This window comes from Corvus kubaryi, unplaced genomic scaffold (genome assembly GCF_017639235.1).
Source record: "Corvus kubaryi isolate FWS band 111438036 unplaced genomic scaffold, C.kubaryi_AGA036_p1.0 37397, whole genome shotgun sequence".
NCBI classification, from domain to species: Eukaryota; Metazoa; Chordata; class Aves; order Passeriformes; family Corvidae; genus Corvus; species Corvus kubaryi.
In genome coordinates, this window is record NW_024581136.1 from 16,281,111 (window position 1) to 16,297,844 (window position 16,734).

The following is a 16,734-nucleotide window of genomic DNA, read 5'->3' on the forward strand; positions in this document are numbered from 1 at the left end:
TGTTGGTGCTTTTTTTGGTTTTGGTTTGGTTTTGGTTTTTTTGTAATTTAAATGCACTTGCTCCGTCCTTCTTTAGTTTTTGTTGTTGTTTTCTCTTTACCGAATGGATTTCACTATTAAGCATTTTCTAATGATTTATTTAGAAGTAAATCTTGCATCTCCACAAAATGCAACTCCTCGAGCAGATTAGTCCATAAAACGAAGGATCTTTCAACTCGGAATAAACAGAAAAATAATCTGAACTGCATCAAAATCTGTCTACTGTGTACTTAACAGCAGTACTGTGAGGAACCTAATGTCAAAATCCCCAGTCCCATCACGACTGATCTGGAAAAAAATGTTGCTATTGCAGCTCTAAACATTTATTGAATGATAGTGATTTATCAGGTTATTCATTTAAGAAAAGTCAACATCTTGGTGAAACAATGGCAGATAATTCACGGAGATCACCTAAATAAAGACATATATCCACAAAAGACTGATACAAGAAACCAGACCAATAAAGGTCACATGAAAGGGAGAAGACAGACCTTATTTTATCCCTACATCTTCTCCTATGATAAATAATTCTTTAAATATTCCTTCTGCCTGCAAAGCCAGGCATTTTACACAGTGGCAAAGTGAGATCCAAGCATCCCACAGACGCCAGTCAGTGGAGCTGGACCTCTCACCTCGTGGGATATGATCAGGTAAGGGAAGTTGAGAATTTTCCACCTACGTTTTCATAAAACCATATCTCAATGTGACTGCAAAGGGTAACATCCTCCTGGAACAAGGAGGAACAAGGGTTTCAAAACATCAAACTTAAAAGCTGATATCTACTACAATTGTGCAAAGTCCTACCCTGATGGTATCTGTAGATCAGAAAAGAAAGAAAGGCAGGAAAAACTTAAACTTTTCGAACTTTCTTTTCTGATTTTCTTTTTTTTTTTGCTGCTGTGTTTCTCCACTACCTATTTAATGATACATCATCATTATTTGTTTAATGCACAACCGATAGGCGTTGCACCAAATACAACAGATGTGTATGAGTTCTACATAAACAGCATTGGTTTTACTAAGAAAACCCTGCAAACCTGACATAGGGTTATTTTAGTTGGTTTGAAAGTAATATCAAGCATTCATACCAATCACTGGATTCTGCTGTGAATTTTAGAGGTTTTACTGTAATAGGTCCCACTTAAAACAAAATTAGCTCTTTGACCCTTGAGGCTCAGTAAAGACCACAAAGCCCAAAGAATCACAAAAGCATGAACAAAAATTAAATCCTCCTAAGCTCAGTGAGATGTTAGCTGTGGGTTACCTCAGGGATCAGTGTTAATTTAGAAGTGGAAAAACCATTATCATCAACAAAAGTGTATTAATTTTCGTCTTTCAAGCAACTAGCCCTTTTAAACACTGCAATTACTAATGACTGAGGAATAAAACTAAATAATATACAAAAATAAACAGCCCTTTCAGATAATAGATACTTTCTTTTATACTGGCATATAATACAGAGAAATGTTGTTTGAGACATCAAAGACAGGCACTGGTGTCAAATTGAAATGTTGATTAGAGGCACAGGTAACAGATTATTTATTAACTGCTGTACTAATATGTGTCCAGGACTTGAAGTCATCATGTAATTGGAAAACAGGAGGAAGAAAACCATACAAAATACCAGAGCTTCCATACTTAAAGTGGTACATCATGACTGAAGTTTCCTGTACCAAGGAAATAAGCCCAGACAATAATAGTTATGATCTTTCTGGAAGTCATTCAATTCCTTGTAAAACAGTTGTGGTAGAATAAGTTTCAAAATCTAAAGTCAAAATCCATTCCGTCCCCCTGAAATTAGTATGTCAAATTTTTAACAAAAATGAAAATGTTGGAAGAAAATTACCCAGATGAGCAAAGCAGAACCAAGGCTTTTGGGGACTGTGCTAACTGAATTCAAAACACCAAGAACAGAGCAACAACAAACAAAGAACGACAACCCAAAAGTAAACCAGAGCAGGTGATATTTGAAAATAAAGTTGACTGGTCTTCAGAACAAACTCTCTGCTGTGAATGACACTTGGTCTGTCACACCCCTTCAGATGTTACAGGGAACACTCTTACACCTATTCTTATACCTATATAAGTCTTCTGAAGTTACTGTACTGATGTCCATAATATCCCAGGATCCAACTCCTGCTCTCAGGAGTCTTAGCATGCAATATTTTGGTAAAATATGCAGAAACACCCACCCTACAGTCAATGCAGAAAAACCCCCCAAAAATCACATTGTCTCAAGAGCTGGTGGACTTTATCATGCATGTGACTACACTGAGCAAATAAGGGAGGAATTTTTTTTCCATAAATAAAAGGTCCCAGAGGGAGACCATACACCTCTACCAACAGCACGAGCACATCCTATTGAATGTATTTGAAACAATCAAAGGTTACTCTTTCATTCTGTAATTCATTATCTAGAAAAGAAATACTAGAGGTATTTGAATGACACCCATGACACTTCTCAAAACCACAATGAAGCTCAAAACAAACAGGTAAAAAGATGTTTTCAAAACATCCTTTTTCAAAGCATGAAAAAAGCATGGTACCCTAAAGTTAGTCTTTTTCATTCCAATACGAAACCCTACCCTCTATGACTTAACATTTTAAAAAAATTCATTTAGCTGTCCATGAATTAAAGCATTAGTGTTATTCATAGAAATAAAACAAAAAAAAAAAAAAAGAAAAGAGAAACTCTTCTGTCTGGACAGCTCAGCAATGGGAATAGCTGTTTCATGTAGCATGACTGCAGGCTCTTCCAGAAAATACCTGCCATGTCTTTATATCTCATCCCCAGAATACAAACCTTATATTTGACAAAGAAAATTTAAAAATACTTGTTTGCTCTTCTGCCTTTTTTTTTTTTTTTTTAAAGTACATTCTCACATGTAATATGAATTGCATTGCAGATAGCAGGGATTAGTGGAAAGCTGAAAGCTTCTTACCAAGTACCCCAAGGCGATAGTTGACTGTGATGACTATCACATTCCCATAACTTGCTAGGACACTGCCATCATATAAATTTCCAGTGCCTTCCATGTAGGACCCTCCATGAATATACACCATCACAGGCTTAGGTCCCCCACTGTCCCGAATGTCTGGAAAAAATATTAAGACACATTTTATCTCAAGAAAGCACCAAAGAAGATACATGCAATATGCAATATTTTATATATATATATTTTTTTTTAATTTAGTGAGGTTATTTTTTTCTCGAAGTGTTTCTCAAGCAACATCTTTTACATAAGGAAATGGGCAGGTGGGCATAAGTGTTTCTTTGTGGCTTGCTCATAACTAAAACTATTTTTGAAACACTATGCAAAGCAAGAAGGAATTGAAAATGGTAACACATTTGCTCAAATGCAGTGAGACATTGCTCTGATTCTGATCCTGCTGAATTGGGTGTCTTCTACATAATGTCTACTAACATAAGTGTGAACTCGTTTTGGCAGAACACTTCTGAAAGCTCAGAGCAGCTTTCTGTTCACTTAGCTAAGGGAAATCCAACATATTAAGATAAACAAGATTTCTGCTCATACATAAAAGTGTTGATTTCTTCCAGTCCACTGATTTGTAAAAATGGTGTACAAACAGCTGTCTTTGGATGGGTCTGAAATTTGAGTTCTCAAAAAGTACTTGAAAGTTGTTTAACACTTAGACCTTGAATAAAGACTATTGATAACTTGGGTAGCCTGAAGGTTAAGATGCATGGGTACTTCTTAGTTTCCTAAATCATGGAAAGGGCTGAATATTTGAAAAAATAACTACCTGGAAAAATACTGATAAATGCCCTCCCTGTATTCAAAAAAATTGTAAGATTCTCAAAAGTGACATCAAAGGCAGGGAACAGTTTTAAAATGTTAGATGCTCTGCCATTCTCTCCGACAACAAAATTAGATATTGTCACACTGTTTTGAGTTTTGATTTAGGTATCCCTCCACCCCCAAACAGTCCTATTTGCAAATGAATGCATCTACTCAGAACAAAATTTTGAATACATGAACAGTGCTGCTCCTCATGAGGAGAATTGTTCCTGAGTACCAATTCAAAACAGTTAGTGATTTGTTTTTAAAAGTTGGGGGTTTTCTGTTGGACGGGAAATAAATCAGCTTAGTTGTAAATTTAAACTGTAACATCTGACTGAATTGCATTTTGATCTCATTTACTGGGTTCCTGCATCTCTTCCACCACCCAAATCATAACATGCCATAATAGTCCCTCAAAATCAAGAAAGACAATAGCAAGAGAGCATAGGAAAATTTCCCAGTGAGCAACTGTTCTGAATATTCCGATTCAAAGGCACTTTTTTTGTCATCATAACAGTATTCAAGTGACTTCCCTGATTGCTCCCTTCAGCGTTTGAAGAAACCTCAGATGTATTGTTTATTCCTTTGATTTGGAAGGATCTTAGTTATGAAACTTTCAAGCAAGCTCTCTGTGAGAATTGTTTCTGAAGCACTGCAAGGAGTAGTGAGGGCAGTTACAGTAAGAGCCCTGCTTTTGGGATTCGCTGAAAAACATCCGCACAAATGTGTCTGTTTGTAGAAAGCCAACTGCTGCTATTATTTTGATATTGATTCTAATTTGAAGAAAATGCCAGAACAGTCAAGATCAGAAATTGGATCTTCAATATTGGAAGTACTAGAACAATCACTTATTGAGGACCAAAAAGACAATGAAAGGTTGTGCATGAAATTGCTTGTATTGCTCTCCTTGATTGAGCTTTTAGTGAGGGCTTTCCAACATGCGACTTTCAGAGTGTAAAGCTACAGATATTATTTATCTTCATTGTCCATAGGATGGAGTTATGTCCTTCTCAGGTTTAAAATCCACACTGAGGAAAAAGTCTTTCCAAATTCATGTACTGTTTTCAGTAGATGCTTTGTTTTTAATCTATGCTGCCTTTTTTTTTTTTTTGGATACAAATATGGAAGCAATAATAAATTATTAATCTGAAATCACTGTGTGACTGTACCCGGCAGAAATTGTACACAGTTAATTGTATGCTTGATGGTAACACAGGGGGAGACTGTCTCAGAATTCTTCTTTAATTAAAATTACATAGAATTACAGAGCACCAACCGTGAACAGCAATGAAATGTTGGTAGCACTGGCCTGTATATCTGGAAAATAATGCTGGGATATTTAGAAAAGAACGGGTGTCCTTTATCTGAGAAAGGAAGCACATATTCATGAATAAAATCTCATATATAAAGAAGTTATTCTTTGAGTAATTTCTGTCTCTACAGTACTGTTATTTTCTACTACTAATATCCTTATAAAGATTACAGATAATATAGATAAAGGAAGGCCAGTTTTCAGCTCTGCCTCTGTGCCATGTCAAAGCAAATGATGTGCAGAATGAATTTTCCTCATGCTACTTTGCCAAAGTCATCAGTCTTAAGAGGAATCCCTCCTACAAAAGAAAAATTATGTCTCTGTGTGTCTTGGGCAGTAATCTAGTGCTGGAGACATCAGTCAGGGTATGCAGCATTCAGCTGAGGCTGGTGGGACTTTGGGCTATGGATTGTACAAAAGCTATGGAACTCTTCATGGGAAGAAGAAAGATCACTGCATTTTGGTCAGTGGTTTCATATCAGTTGCAGCCTACAGCCAGGAATATTTGAAAGGTGCAAATATTTAGCTGGGAGAGTGTTGTTTAAGTGCATATGTTATTAGCAATGGAGCTTATGAAATTATAAGACCAAAGGCAGAGAGCAAAAATATCAGACTGTAATCAAGAATTGATTCCTACCTTAAAACGTTCCTCCATGAAAACTCTCATCCTTTAAAACTAAACTGGAGGAAGAATTAAGGTGATACTCTGTGAGGATAAAAATCTGTATTGGTATAAAAGTGGCAGGAAGATGCACTTTTCAAAAGTGACTATCAAAGTTAAGTGTCCAACTCAATGAAGTAAATAATTGCCATTTTTGGTACTCAGATACTTTTCAAAACCTGACCATAAATGATACATCTTTCATTTTTTCCTACAGGCTGATGTCAATCCTTTTTGTGCATGTGCTGGAGGGGTCTCAGGACACTGTAGTTACACTTTCATATGAAGATTAATAGTTATTGGTGTTTGTAGCTCATTCTGAACCTGAAGATTTTAGGTATAAATATGGCATTTCTGCCAAGTGTGGATTTATAGGCTGATTTAAATTAGTTGTGTTCTGCACTTTCTTTTTGCTTTTTATTAAGTGTTGCTTTAATTAAAAATGGACACATCTTTTCAAAGACATATGCAAGGATAGCACTGTTAAAACTCCTTCTCAATTTCAACTCAGTTCTGGTTTCAGCCACACAGAAAATCATTTTTGATCTTGTGCTGTGATTTGTTTGGCTTTAAATTGCTAGTTCATAAAACATCTAAGTAGACCTTACTGTACAGCAGAGAATAACCCTATTTATATTACATATACATTAACTTTCATGTAATTATTTCTATTATCTCCTCTGTACCTTTCTAACATTTGTTGCATCTACTTTTTATGTCTCATCTTAATTGCGTTACAGACAATTTAGGAATAGGGCTTTTATTCTAGGTTTGTGACATCACACAACAGGGAACTGGCTCTGGCTGTGAATATCAGTCACAATTGTCATATATAACAAAACATAATTATAGCTTCAGTCATTGGAAGCTGATGTTAATTGGCCACGTGACTTAACAAGCATAATTTGCAGGGAACAACCAAAATGGGAAAGGAAGAAAGCCTACCTGAAGACAACGTCACACAAAAAGATAATTAGTTTAGCACCCATGTCACAAGCATTGCTTTTCTAGATGTGGCATAAAAAATTGTGGCAGCCTGATGCAGATTGTTAAGTAAATCTTGGGTTTTGAACATGAAACAGCACTTCCACTAAAACAGTGGAAAACTTTTAGGCTGGTTAGTGCAAAATCTGTGTGTGCCCTCCATAGAATGTTACGTGGGTGTGTGCGTAACTCTTCCTTAAGCTTTTGTTGAAAAGATTTAAGTAGAGCATGGTACCAATCATTGCTACTCTTAATCATTTTAAAGCCTTTTAACATCATTTGACCTTTCAGTTCAAATCCATCAGGTGCCTTGTAAAGTAGTGCACTTACTCCTAATATGCAAACATCCATTATGGGCACGTTTTTAAAATGAGATATAAAACTAGATGTACTGAGACTATTTAAGGAACTATTGAGCTTGTGTTAGGAGTTTCAGATATTTTCTGTTTTAAAATACAGCCTGCATCCATCAGGCTTCAAACAAATAGAATTCTCTCTGTTTGTTTTCCTATCTGTCAAACCAGGGGATCATTCTGTGCACTCTCAAACCCTTAACTACTTTTACCTGAATATTATTTGAGATCCTGATGGAAGGCTATATGAATGTATATCCTAGCATGGAAAATGCCAAAGCTTTTACAGGTAAATATCTGGAGCAGATTCCCATTAGAGTAGGTCCTCAATAGCCAGGTAGGCAGTCATTTTAAATTATTAAAGGATGATGGTTAGAAATGCAAGAGCTGACAGACTCTTCACTGTAATGCTTGGCAGTGCTGAAAGTAAAATGAAGCCCTAAAGAGGTACTTAAATTCAAGGTCTGTCAGAATTTTATTATGCATGTTTTCAAGTATTAATAACATCACCACAAAAATTTGACACAATTTGAACTGAGGGTCTGTGTGTAAAGGGAAAATATAATCAGCACAATTTAATGTGCAAGTGGGATTGGAAGCTGTACTTTGGAGTGAAAATCATGGAACTAACATGAATGGGTGACAGCAGGAGCAGGAATCATGAATTTGGGTACACGCATCAGTCAACAAGCTCACCCAAAGTGGACAGATCTGTGCTACCCCAGCCTGGCTGGCACCCATTAAAGGCTATAATTAAGGCTGGAGCATGTGGTTGCATTTCAGGGTAGACAAATGTGTTCTGCTGTTTGCTGATCTCCGAAGTCCGAAAACATGCAACCAGTGCCAGATGGAAAGAGCCTTGCTCCCCCTCTTTCTTCCCATGACAGCTGAAGGCAGATGAAATGCTAAACTTGGCAACCCAGGGTGTTTTATTACCAATGGAGGGACAGAGGGGTTTGGAGAGCCTCAATTCTGTGATGTGCTTCTTTGCGCCAATGGTGCTACAGTCTGTTTAGCATAGGAAGGGATTTGCAGATGAATCCTGCATCACTAGCAACTTCAAATTTGAGTGGATTTTTGGCTTTTTTGAAATAAAACATGCTCTGGACCAAGAACTTCCTTCAGTCAATGAAGTCCAATAGCCCACACAAGACAGAGCACCAGACTAAATTATCAGAATCATCACAGTCACAGCCTGTGAGCAAACAGCAACATCTGCTCCTAATCTGTCTCCTTTTCCACAGGAGAAATTGGAAGGGAGGAGGAAAGAGCAGAAGCATCTATCAACTACAGTGCAGACCCCATTTCTGAGGCATGTACTCTCAGCACCAGACATGGTGTCTGCATTCCTCAGATTTAGCATCTGTATTCTTCCTTTCTAAAAATGGAATAGCAGCATTCCTGTATTGCAGAGGGATGCTGTGAGGCTGAATACATTAAAAACTGAGAGATGCTCAAATGGCACTGGGGACTAAAGGAGGATTTAAGATTGGCAGATTGATGTGCCAGGCAAGGTGTGTATGATAGAGCAGTGGACGGGAATTCATTTGTGAGCAATCCTTCACGGATATTTCATGCAACACTAACTACTTAGAAGTCCAGTTCTGATCCCAGAGTACATTGGCTGGTTAATGATTTGTGTTGCCATATTTTAAGTCATGCTTAGGATTTTAGTGGATAGGAACTAAGGATGCATAAGAGTCACTGATTTTTGTTATGGCCAAATTAAATTATTACCTGACCAAAATTAAGACTAAGGATACTAAGATTAAAATATTTTACTTTTTAAAACTAAGCCTTGTTTCCAGACTGGGGAAGGTGCACTTTGTGTAACTGCTGAGCAATATGAAGCTAAATCTTGCATCTCTACTGGATATTGCATACCTGCAGGTCAGCAAATAGGCAAATCCACCACTGCTATAAAAAGAAAAAGCCCCAGTGCTCAGTGGTTGCAAGTGCTTTTGCCACTCTTGTTTTTGGTGTCTGCTCAAGTTGTTCAATACTTACTGAAAACAGGTAAGCAATAGAAGTGTAGGCATGAAAGGGTTAAACAGAAACAAGAATGCATTCAGACTGGGGAAAAAAGGCATTTATATTGTTTCTGACTTTTCACACATTTCACACTCATAGAATTTGAAAACACCTTCATTTTTTAAACAGCAAATTTGGAGATCATTAGCTGGTAATGTGCACTACTGCCTTTGGGTCTTTTGAAAACAAAAATGAAAAATGATCTAATTAAGCCTGGTCTATTGGTTGCAGCACACACCATAGATCCAAGTTTGATTACTGATTCCAGTGCTTGTGCTGGCAAGGTTTGGACCACAATACTGTGGCAGCGGCATGCAGCAGCTGATGGGAGTAGGATTATTGAAAAGTGTTTTAAAATGAAATCTTCTAATCAAACTCAGATATTTGAATGGCACAACAAAAAATGCTCTCCAGACATTTGCTACAAGAAGCTGTTATGGAAGATCTTTCTTCAGAAAGATACAATACAATGGACATGAGATCTCTGAATTTTTAATATAGAGACTGTCCTGGGCATTTTAGAAATCACTGGACAATATTTAGATATCATGGATTCTATGGTTATATGATACAGTTGTTTTGCACTATGTATAGCCCAGTCTCCCTAATATTCCAATTTCATCATTCATTCAGTTTAGCACTTATTTTATTTTTTCCACAGCTATACATTTGTAGGATTTTACAGTGCCTAAACTCTACCACACTACAAAAAGTGAAGGCTTTGATGGACAGGTTAGCAGAAAACTAGACAGCTAAGGTGACCCTTTGCTTGACCTCTTTCCTGGTACTCATACCCAAATATATAAGGCTAAGTTTGTGAATTCCAGTTCTTCATATGCAACAAGTGCTAGAGTTTCAATACAGAAGAGCAGGTTCACAAAAATGCAGGACATCTGATCCTGCTCCTCCACTGGGAAATGCAGGGTCTCAGCAGAGAGGGCTTCTATCAACCCAGCAGACATCCCAGCAGTATTGAGTGTCTAGTGATCATAAAAATTTAAATTTTCCCTGTCTCTCTGTGCCTCTCGGAAGCAGTAAAACTCTAATTACTGCCTGCACTCTCCTATTGGCATGGAAAGGAGAACAAAACTGTCACTTGTATGCCAGAGAAAATTAATCCCAGTCCTATAAATTACAGAGATTTATTAGTGCAGTAAATGTGCTTCTTCCCCTCTAGTTTGACTGCTGTGTTCTTACAGTCCTTCTTCTCTCTCCTGCAATTGTCAGAGAGGGAGACAGGTTTTTCCTGACATGGACACTTGTTCTCAGCAGACTGAGATCCCTCTTCTCATCTGATCCTACCTACTAAAGCATTTTGTGACAGCAACCACTCTCTGCTGAATTTCAGCAAACTGAGGAGTCTCTTTTAAGTCTGTCTAAGCAGAGAAGGATTCAACAAACCTAATGTCATTAGCATCTGTCTTGGCAATTATACAGCAATTTAGGAGAGGTATTAAGGCCCACTGGGTGAATAGCCCAAATTTCAGATGGTTTCTTAAAACATATTGTTAACACAAGACAGAGTAGCTTTTGCAATGGCTAATTCACTATCACAGATCTTTGACAATTCACAGGAATGTCCCTTGCAATATTCTGTCACGGACTCATGTAAAAATGCCCTGCCTTCATAAAGCTAGGAGGATCTGAATTGTCAAAATTAGCTCTGAATAATTTGTGCCCTGATTTCAGCTGGGATAGAGTTAATTTTTGCACTTAAGGTGAGAATAATGTTGATAACACACTGATATTTTTTAGTTGTTGCTGAGCAATGCTCACACAAAGGCAAGGACTTTTCAGCTCCTCACTCCACCAGCAGGTAGGCTGGGGGGGGCATAAGAGGTTAGGAGGGGACAGAGCCAGGACATCTGAGCCCAACAAGCCAAAGGGATATTCCAGATATTCCAAACCCTATGGCATCATGCTCAGCATGTAACCTGGGAGGAAGCTGGACGGGGGTCACTGCTCAGGAACTGCTGGGCATTGACCAGGGGGCATGAGTAGATGCTCTGTGCACCACATGTTTGGCATATTCTCATTTTTTTATCACTATTATTGCTATTATTTCATTTCTGTCATATTAAAATGTCTTAATCTCAATTAATAATTTTACTTTTTTATTTCTTTCCCCATTTCTCTCCCTCAGCCAGCCGGGGAGGAGTGAGTGACTGGCTCTGTGCTGTTTAGCTGCCTGCTGGGTTAAACCACTACATGAGAGCTTTCAAAGGAGATTTTCAATTTATCAAAATCATCAAATCTTGCAAATTTTGGGCCAGCTGGTGGACTTTCATTTGTATGCTTAACATCCAGATCCAGTAGAGGATCATAAATCAGACATAAGATTATGACAAAAACTGTGTTCAATTATTGGGTAAGAAGTTAAATGCCCGTGTTTGCCTTCCTTAATCTTTCCTGAAAAGACTATGTGCTTCTGTTTAAGTTAAATAGTTGACGTTCTGTGTGATGAAAAACTTCTTAATTAAGAGCTTTTCAGTCTACAAGTTAAGTTGCATCTTAGTATCCGGCCAACTTCCCCCTGCCACCCCAAATATTAACAGAGAAGCAAGCAGGAACTCTACCAGTCCTATATGGTAATTCGTTTTACCCATTGACCATAAAACATACAAAGTATGTGTTTAAGATTCTGAATTCGGAGGCACATCTACTTGAAGGGATGAGACTGCTCAGGAAAAGAGCCCCTTGTTACCATTTTCTTAGCCCTGAAAAAATATCAAATCTGCATAGCTTCATGATCAACAAACATAATTTATGAACAGAGTAATATGCTTGACATTTCAAACTTTTGATTTTACTTGGTAATATGGCTTTCTAAGGGTCAGCTCAAGCAGATCAGCATCTTTGTATGCTTGCAGAAAACAGAGGAGATCAGGTTCTTTTAGCTTTAGTTTAGCTCCACAGAAGCTCACCAGGCAATGCTGCCTCCCTTCTGGAGGGAGGTGGCATAGTCTTTAATTTATTTATATTTTTTCATGGCAGTGTAAATGCAGAAGGGTTGGCATTTGGGGAAATTCAGTTGCTTAAGAGACACTTTTAAAGAATTTTCTGTATTTTTCCTTTAATAAACACAACATTTTCTATGTTTATCAAACTGAGATCAGTCAGTGAAAAAAAAAAAGAAACATCTTTGTACTTGGTGAAATACATAGGGTTAGAAAACATGCAAAAAGGTGTACAGAGAAACTTTAAAAGAGTGTTAGTTTAAATAGTATGGACAAAATTCAGTCAAAAGGTGGGATGCAACATATCAAAAGTCCATTTCAAGAAAACAAAACCCCTCCTTTTTAAATATTGTTACTGTTTTGTATCAAAACGTAGAACTTAACAACATTCTTTCTTTTAAAAAATTAAAAAAATATATGTATAACAACAAGCAAGAAGACAAAACACATCAAAAATGGGAATTAAAAAAACAAAAAAACTCTTCAAAAGAAGACAAGAAGTCAAAAAAAGAGGGGAGAAAAAAGATTTTCAGGGATCCTTGTCATGCAAATCAGTTTGGCGGCAAAAAATACCTTCATCTTCAGCACCGTCATTATCACCTAAATCATCTGTCTGTTTCTTTGTAAGGGGACCTAGGATTAAGAACGGAGAAAATGGAGGAAAAAAGACAATTCAAGAATATACAAGACTGAGGAAAAAAACAGTGAATATTAAATTCCCACGGACGTTTCAAGAAAAACATTTGCAGGGAGGGAAATCTTACTTTATAACAACCCATTTTTCATTAAGTTTTTCAAACATTACAGCAAAACCTTCCCTAGGGGGTATGGCTATTAGAAACATCTAGCACAAGAATCGGAGAATGCCCAGTGCCTTATTGTTTTTAAATGAAGAATCAAAGCTTGTTTACTAAAAGCATACCCCACCATACACTGTATTTATCCACTTCATTTATTTGTTTTTTCCTGTTGCTGTTATTAGGAATAATGGAGACAAGAACTGCCAAATTACCCCTTGCATTTGATGCAATAAGGTGGTTAATAAAAGTCTCGACAGTTGGTTAAAACAATATATTCTGTGAAATGCTAATTCACATTTCTATATTCAACCATTTAAGCTCATGCTTTAGATAAAGATAAGCACGGGTTTGATTTTTTGGGTTTTTTGGCACATTTATCACATTCTCTTTTAAATAGAACTGTGGATACCCTTGAAACCTTTGACTACCTGCTGAGATACTTGTAAAGAAACATGAAAATCCATATGTAAGCCAGAAACAAGAGTGAAATCCCAGACAATTGAAGACAATGACTATTGCCATTGATTTCAATGGGGCCAGGGTATCATTGAATTGAAATTTTAGCTTGGGCAAGGCATCCAGGTTCATAAATCCTTATCTCCATAAAAGGATGATGAGACAAAATTCCTTTATGCCCAATACCTAATCATTATTAACAGGTATTTATAAATTTATCATATTTTCAAGTGGGAAAAATTCCCACTCCTTTACTGAGTAATAAAAATATACACCAGAAGGAAAGTCAAAGGCCGTTCTGAAAATATTTCCATGTCATATATTTTACACACTTACGCACAAACAAAAGACAGTTGGAACTCAGCATTATCTTTCCTTTTTTTTCAGAGCTCTCTCATTTCCATGACATTCTGTAATTTGCATGCGAAAAAGCAATCAGTACGAACACAGGGCTAAGTAACAAAAAAGAGAAAAAGCCAGCCAAGCACAGAGTAAAAACAAGAACTTCCTCATGCATAAAATAGCAATAGACAAAAACAACAACAAAAAAAGAGATGAACACTATGTGTTGATATTTGCAGTAGATGTAGGCAAGAGACATGCATTAAATCTAAGCATTGTGGAGTATTAAAACATTTGTATTTAAAAAGCTCTCTCTCTCTCTGTTATTTTACAGGGTATTAGTCATTCACCATTAAACTTGTCATTTATAGGCAAAATACCATGTATTTGAGTGATGCATTTTTTAAATAAAATCATAAAATGTTTTTACCAGGTGCATGGATTTAAGAAACAGAAAAAAACCATGAAGTACCATGAGATTTTAACTGTGAATGTAGGAACTGGACCATATTATTGAAAACTGAAGCTCAATACCTTAATTCCTGCATCAGTCAGGAGTATAGTTTTTAACTCATTCTAAATACAGAACGCTAGAATTATACCCCATAAATAAAACACAAGCATTTGTATAGTCACACCTGTAACAATCAGTCTGTTTAGTAGAAAGCCTTGGTGATGCAAGTTTTTCCTACTACACATCCTGGATCATGGATATAATCTTTGCAATATTTGGTATCTGGATAATATGCCCTGATCCAAACACACACACTCAAATATCTCTCTGCCCAGCATTTTCATACCATAATAACTTTACTTCTAAAAGAATAAAATTAGAAAAATAAAAACTCTATGCAAAGAATGACAATAATTTCATGATGGGTTATCAGCATAGAGAAAAGGAAGAGAGAATTTAAGAATAGTAAGAACTGTGTACCTCAGAATGGATATCCAGGCACAAGCAAGAATATATATATATTTATACACACACATACACATTCTTATTGGCTTCTTTTACTTTAGATTTTAAAAGTCACCAGAAAGAAACAAAGTAGCATCTGGAAAGGCAAACAATGCACATTTCTCCAAATAACTTCCATAGAGATTGGCAATTTATTTTCCAGATGAAACCAAGACAATGCATGTTACATTTTTTTAATAGCTGGCCTTTCAGAGGTATTTTGTGTAGGTCATGCTTCCAGATCTCAACTTCATTTACAAAGTGCATCAACTATCTCAGTGTAAATGTCTGATCTCATACCATTTCTGATTTTACAATATGGTGAAGCACGACTGGCGCTAGCTTTAAAACCATCCTGGATAATTTCCATGTTTATACTGTTCTGAGGTTCTCTGAAAAACATTTAAAAAAAAAAAAATTAGACCATCTTCCTTAAAATCATAGAATTGTTTAGGTTGGAAAAGACAGTTAAGATCTAGTCCAGCCATTAACCCAGCACTGCCAAGTTGACCAACTAAGCCATGTCCCCAGGAGCCACAGTCACACATCTTCTAAATACCTCCAGGGATGGTGACTCAACCACTTCCCTTGGCAGCCTGTTCCAGTGCTTGACAATTCCTTTTTGCAAAGGGGCTGACCTATTTTTAAGTTTCCTAAATTAAACATACTTTTTAATATAGCTGTAGATCTGTTTCACAATACAAGGGCTCTGCTCGCCACATCCCCCAAGCAGGAGGACCCGTCCCTGTGAAGACACGTGGCACATCCACCAGGCACCACTCACAGTGGCTAAGAAAGAGATGAGACATTATTTCTCCCACAAGTTCACTCCAGTCTGCAAATATAACAGACAGCATTTAATACATCTTCAACAGATTTTCTGCTTCCTGGAAGTACAATGCTCTAAGAAACCAAGAAGAGTTTGGTCCTGATGTAGCAGTAATGAACCTCCTCATACTTCATCTAAACATACAGGGGTGCTGTGAAGCTTAATTTATATTTTTTAATTGCTGGGCAGTCCCTAAAAGAAGCATCAGCTCAAGACCCATTGTGCACAGGGCTGTCTAAAGGGGCAACATCAAGGGGTTCAGCCTGGAGTAGTCAGAGAGGAAGCAGAGCTCTGTTATGATCTGTGTTGCCTGTTTCACGCACAGATGCTGAAGACACTTTCTGGAGTCATGAAAGTGGTATTAAGAGAAGCTGTGGATTAGAATTCCACCCCTTTCAGCAATAACTCTCATTCTAAAATCAGTAAGAAATGGCTTTTGCTTCTGATTCTCCAGATAACTGATTACTCTGACTAACAGCCTCGCTGTGTCTGTATGATCATAAAGAAAGATTGATGTTTTGAGTCCGCACACAGGAAAACACGTTGAAATCACAAGCAGATAAACAGAATAAAATCTTATGGCAAGAACCTACAAAATATAGCAGCAATAACCTTTTTAAGTAAAAATAAATCAGAACTAAAATTACTTAGTAGGTGTATAATTTTTAGACATTTTCTGCAGCTTTCAATTAATATTCTACAGATAGTTTATGATTTTGTAAATTAAATGTATCCCTCAACTAGGTTTATTTCTTTAGCACTTGACTGTTTATTCAATATATGATTCTTTAGGGTTCTTCCATCATTTTTAATATTCTTTTCAGGTAACAGAAACTAACTTTATGAATATTGATACTAAGACATAATGGACTATGAGCTAATGAAACAAAAAAGAATATTTTACAGAATTATGATTGCCAGAAGTCTTTTGTCCCCAGTTACTTTTCACTGTTGTTCTACTGTAACCTTCTCTTCACCTTTCATGAAGGCCCAATTAATCTCACTTTTTGAGCATTTCACTTTTAAAAATGGGCATCCATTACGAAAAGAGGATTTGACTATGTTTAAGACAAAAAACCTTCAAACAAATAATGCTGCCTTACTGTGCCAGCCTAAATTTTAGCTAAAGTTTATGTAATAAATATTAAATATCAACAAAGTAATCAGGTACCATAACTAATGGGGGGAAAAGAGGATACTAAAGTCTCT

The 16,734-nt window shown here is 36.8% G+C and overlaps 1 protein-coding gene across 11 annotated transcripts in view; it reads right to left on the reverse strand.

The window, feature by feature from the left end:
• NLGN1 (neuroligin 1) overlaps window positions 1-16,734 on the reverse strand; it is a 430,790-nt gene that overhangs the window by 190,831 nt on the left and 223,225 nt on the right. For 8 of the 11 annotated variants that reach the window (XM_042042158.1, XM_042042156.1, XM_042042161.1 and 5 more), the window contains 2 exons: window positions 12,714-12,773; window positions 2,982-3,134 (listed from right to left, as the gene is read on the reverse strand). The exons of 1 other annotated variant lie outside the window; for it this stretch is intronic. In XM_042042158.1, the coding sequence (XP_041898092.1) occupies window positions 2,982-3,134; window positions 12,714-12,773 (213 nt within the window). The remainder of the gene's footprint in view (window positions 1-2,981; window positions 3,135-12,713; window positions 12,774-16,734) is intronic. 2 more of the 11 variants (XM_042042165.1, XM_042042164.1) reach the window with 1 other exon arrangement.